The sequence below is a fragment of the Pongo abelii genome, chromosome 16 (assembly GCF_028885655.2).
Source record: "Pongo abelii isolate AG06213 chromosome 16, NHGRI_mPonAbe1-v2.0_pri, whole genome shotgun sequence".
In the NCBI taxonomy this organism is placed as follows: Eukaryota; Metazoa; Chordata; class Mammalia; order Primates; family Hominidae; genus Pongo; species Pongo abelii.
The window spans coordinates 94,162,221-94,167,352 of record NC_072001.2 but is presented as its reverse complement, the minus strand read 5'-3'; the positions used below and the strand labels follow the sequence as shown (position 1 = coordinate 94,167,352).

The window sequence follows — 5,132 nt, the reverse complement described above, 5'->3', positions numbered from 1 at the left end:
GATATTTTGAGGAAATCTCACAGGAGTCTTCATAAGTTTCAGCTCATAATGTCTGTGGCATATTTCTGTTGCTCAGAAGCCTATTTTATTTTCTATACGTTTGTACTTCTGAAGAGGGAAAGTCCTCAGATAAGTGACAATATAAAACAAAATTTGCTACATCTGCCACTATGGTGACCTCCTGTGTTCCTATCATGTCACTCAAATAGCCAGTCTGCAAAGCAAAATATTACCTACAAATCTCCACTTTTCCTACAACGGATACATTCTACAACATTTCCATTCTACTTGAATCAATACTTCTGTTGATAAAAATATATAGATATTGGTTAAAATATGACTGTAAAGTTGATTCCTTCTCATGTTTTCCATCCCATGAGACTACGTGAGATAGTACTGCATGGATTCTTCTTTGCACAGATACATTTACCTACTCAAATTCTGACTTTTGAATATACTTGCCTGGAGAATGTCTGTGAGGCAAACAGCGTGATGGTCTCCATCATTTAGAACTTGCTGCCAATGTGCATGTTCAGCTACTGATAGCAGCATGCTGGAAGAATTTATTTCTCTCTTATGAGAACTTGGTTGATTTTTTTCCTTCTCTTAAGATATCATCTTGTCAAAAAAATGAAACTACTCGGAGTCATTCATACACGCAGTTGTTTGCATTATTTGGTCGTCCAAGGTTGCTGATTGGGAAAAAAAAAATCCTTATCAATGGTACAGGTGGAATTGCAGGGTCATAGGATGCCTGCATTTTCAACTCTAAGATATGACGCCAATGTGTTCTCTCAATGGCTAAACTAATTAAAAATTCCGCCAGCAGCATATTAAAAGTATAGCTACTTCTCACACAAATGTGTGTCCAATTACACTAACAATATTTGGAAACATATATTACATTTGCATTACTACAATCCATTGAGGAATTTTACCTTTTTAAAGAATTTGTTGACAGATAGATATGCTTCTGCCTGCTCTCTGACCAACCTGCTGAGGAGATACTGGGTCTGGAGATAGTTTGCTTGTGCAAATCCAAACAGGAAGCTCCAGGATGCCTGATCTGAATCTCGACCTTCTCTCTGAGTGGACCCCAAATGACCTATTTCTTGCCATTTTCACTGCTGAAGTTGGAAAGTGACTTTGAGGACATTAAAAATTACATTTTTCCAGAATAGTTGATTTGAGTCATGAGTATACCCGTGTAGAAACGATTGGCTGACCATCAAAGATAAGTGATCCCTTCCACCGTGCACAGTCGTTGTGGAAAGGGGCTGCCCAGCCCCAGTTCTAGGCAGGACTAGCTCTCACCAAGGAAGTGATGCTGCGCTGTTGTCTCCTACAGGTCAAAATGACTAAGAAACATACGTGTCTTCCACACAGTCGCTCTCCCTGACCCATCTGCTGAATGAAAATAACTCTGGGGACTGAGCAGAGGGCAGAGCCACAGTATGAAGGCACCTGGGCTCTGAATAGCCATACTGAACACTTCCCAACCAGTATGGACCAGGAAACTAAGAGAGAAATACGTTTGTTCGTGTTAATCCACTGAGAAGTGGTGTTAATCTGCTACAGCAGCTAACATCACCCAATTAATACAGAAAACATATGCAGCTAAAATAGACTTGAATATATATTTGGAAAAATTTGAGCTTTTGGATCCGCCATCTGCGGTGGAGCCGCCACCAAAATGCAGATTTTCGTGAAAACCCTTACGGGGAAGACCATCACCCTCGAGGTTGAACCCTCGGATACGATAGAAAATGTAAAGGCCAAGATCCAGGATAAGGAAGGAATTCCTCCTGATCAGCAGAGACTGATCTTTGCTGGCAAGCAGCTAGAAGATGGACGTACTTTGTCTGACTACAATATTCAAAAGGAGTCTACTCTTCATCTTGCGTTGAGACTTAGTGGTGGTGCTAAGAAAAGGAAGAAGTCTTACACCACTCCCAAGAAGAATAAGCACAAGAGAAAGAAGGTTAAGCTGGCTGTCCTGAAATATTATAAGGTGGATGAGAATGGCAAAATTAGTCACCTTCGTCGAGAGTGCCCTTCTGATGAATGTGGTGCTGGGGTGTTTATGGCAAGCCACTTTGACAGACATTATTGTGAAAAATGTTGTCTGACTTACTGCTTCAACAAACCAGAAGACAAGTAACTGTATGAGTTAATAAAAGACATGAACTAACAAAAAAAAAATTTTGAATTCTTCCCTTCCATAAAGAAGTATACATATTTGCAGTTCCCAAGTTCATAGATGCAGGATCCAAGGGTCAAGTGTCTTCAAAAGCCAGCAGCTTTGAATTTGCTCTTAACCCCTCTTGGACATAGGCTTCTGAACCATAAAGGCAGTAGAGTCACGGGCCCAGTGCTCAGTACCAGTTGGTATTCAATTACCAGTTGGAAATGTCAATTTCCCTCATCTCCTCAGTTTTTAATCTCTAACTGAATAGAGAGATGCTGCTCAGACACTCTACATTGTGGAGGCATAATCAAATATAAACCACCTGATCAGAAGTAAAAACAGAAAAAGGAAGCCTACATGAAAAGAAAGCACAGAAATCTTTCTTGGTCACAAGTACACACCATCTGCTCTTGCCTGATTCTGCCGTTGTCCTTAGTGTATGGTTACTGTTAGACCTTGATACTGGTGTTTTGTTTTGTTTTGTTTTGTTTGAGACAGGGTCTTGCCTGTCACTCAGGCTAGAGTGCAGTGGCACAATCTCAGCTCACTGCAGCCTCAGCATCCCAGGCTTCAAGCGATCCTCCTGCCTCAGCCTCCTGAGTAGCTAAGATTACAGGCTCACACTACCATGCCCAGCTAGTTTTTTTATTTTTTGTAGAGATGGGGTCCCACTGTGTTGCCCAGGCTGGTCTCAAACTTCTGGGCTCAAGCAATCCTCCCACCTCAGCCTTCCAATGTGCTGAGATTACAGGCATGAGCCACTATGCCTGTTTCTCGAAATTGTTTTGATCTCTTCAGAAATCATTTTAAGGAAGCAAAAGCCAGCTCACAGTATGCTTTTATATTGCCTTATCAATTTTGTTTTGTGCTCATTTAAAAGATAATTTTGTCCCAGCTACTATGGAGGCTGAGGTAGGAGAATTGCTTGAACCTAAGAGGAGGAGTATTCAGTGAGCCGAGATCGTGCCACTGCACTTCATCCAGCCTGGGTGACAGAGTGAGACTGCAGAAAGAGGGAAAAGAAAGGATAGGGAAGGGAAGGGAAGGATAGGGAAGGGAAGGGAAAGATAGGGAAGAGAAGGGGAGGGGAGGGGAGGAGAGGAGAGGGGAAGGAAGGGGAGAAGAGAAAGAAAGGAAAGAAAGAAAGAGAAATAAAAGAAAGAAAGAAAGAAGGAAGGAAGGAAGGAAAGGAGGGAGGGAGAGAGAGAGAAAGAGAGAAAGAAAGAAAGAAAAAGGAAAGAGAAAGAAAGAAAAAGAAAGAAAGAAAGAAAGAAAGAAAGAAAGAAAGAAAGGAAAGAAAGAAAGAAAGAATTTTTTAAAATTTGATTCTGGATCATATATCACTAGGAAAAATAATTTTGATGATTTTTCAATTTTTCCAAAAGCAATACTGATAAAGACCCCACATTATCCCCCTACTTTTTTCTTTCAGTTGAAGGCTGTATTTCCAACCAACTTGCTGGCAGAATAGGGTGGTTTTTTAAATCTTTATCATGTTTTCCTGTATGTAAAACTAATTAGTATGCTTTGTAAAAGTACATTAAATTCAGACAATAGAGAAGTGCAAAAGAAAAAACAGGGAAATAGGATCATGTTATACATCTAGTTTGCCAATTTGTTTTCTCGATTAAACCATTTATCTTGGGTATCTCTTCATGCCCCTCCTTCCCATGGCAAACACCCTCAATGCATTTAAAGTCCTGAGATTTGGTTAAGAGGTGAAAGTGGACGAGTGATGTTCACGCCAACATTCCTTCAGCACTGACAGCTAATTCCAGCCCAGGTTTCATGAGTGTGGGCAGAAACATGCAGGTCCAAGGAACTCATCTGGGCAGAGATGTGCCCAGGGAGGTGTGAGCTTTCCAAGCTTTATTCAGAGCTGGTTCCCTACAAGGGCGTCTTTGTGGCAGGAACCTGCGAGTGAATACTGCCGGGGAGAAGAATGCTAATTACTTGAGTACGACGGTAGCTGTCTGCATGGAGAGAAATCACTTATCATGGAGCTTCTGGATGTGTCAACTCAAAGCTCAGAGCAATTAACGAAGCGCGACTGAGTCTCAGACACGGGCGGTACACCAGGGTGAGGATCCCTCCTGCACACACAATAGGCTTGCAGGTCGGTTTCCATGACAAGCTGTACTTAAATAAAAGTGATCTCTCCACAAGGCTGAGATGGGCTGTAGCAGCTGCTGCTGGATCCCTGTATTCCACGGAGGTGCCTGCCTGGTTCCCTAAGATCCCTGGGCATTGTACCGGGAGGATGGCACCCAATGGCAAGATTGCCTGTTTCAACAGTGCCATCGTGTGTTAGGACAAGCAACAACAGCCAAAACTCCGGGACACCCTTGTCTTCCCGGTTTTCTCTGCTGTAGGAGACAGCATCCAAGAATCAAGGAATATCCCTGAGGGAGGAGAGATGTTGGAATTATCACAGAAGAAAGGATAGCAGGGGAAAGATACATTCTCACTATAAATGGTATGGGATAATAAAGTGAGCTAAGTTAAATATTAAGATAAATATGTGTCTCAAGGTGATGAATAATAAGAATAAAATGAGCTGTCTTTTGTTATGTGCTCTCTATTACTCAGGCATATGTGATGCTTTGCTCATTGACTCTTCACAGCAGAACCTATTAGGCATTTATTTATTTTCCTTATTTGAGGAAACTGAAGATCAGAAACATGAAGGAACTTGCCCAAGTTCCACTTGCCAAGCCATGGTAAAGTGGCTGCTCAAATGTAAAACTGTCTACTCCCGAATCCATGTTTTTTTTGATGATTCCAGAGAATATGGGAGAAATAAAGGAACCAATGTCTGCAGAAGGGAAGGGTCCCTCATTACACTCTCTGACCCATGTAGGTGTGAAGGGGTCAGGAAAGATCTGAGCTTCCTCAAACCCAAGGATAGCATTCCTACCAATTGAGAATTCCAGGTTCCAACATC

At 41.8% G+C, this 5,132-nt stretch overlaps 1 protein-coding gene across 1 annotated transcript; it reads left to right on the top strand.

Moving 5' to 3' along the window:
- Positions 1 to 1,657: 1,657 nt before the first annotated feature.
- LOC100455469 (ubiquitin-ribosomal protein eS31 fusion protein) lies at positions 1,658 to 2,202 on the top strand. The gene has a single exon (XM_002825846.6). It carries the CDS (start codon positions 1,694 to 1,696, stop codon positions 2,159 to 2,161), a length of 468 nt encoding a protein of 155 aa, XP_002825892.3. The 5' UTR covers positions 1,658 to 1,693; the 3' UTR covers positions 2,162 to 2,202.
- Positions 2,203 to 5,132: the final 2,930 nt, after the last annotated feature.

Coding starts and splice junctions, on each gene's coding strand:
- LOC100455469 (XM_002825846.6), top strand. CDS start 1,694: ATGCAGATTTTCGTGAAAACCCTTACGGGGAAGACCATCACCCTCGAG.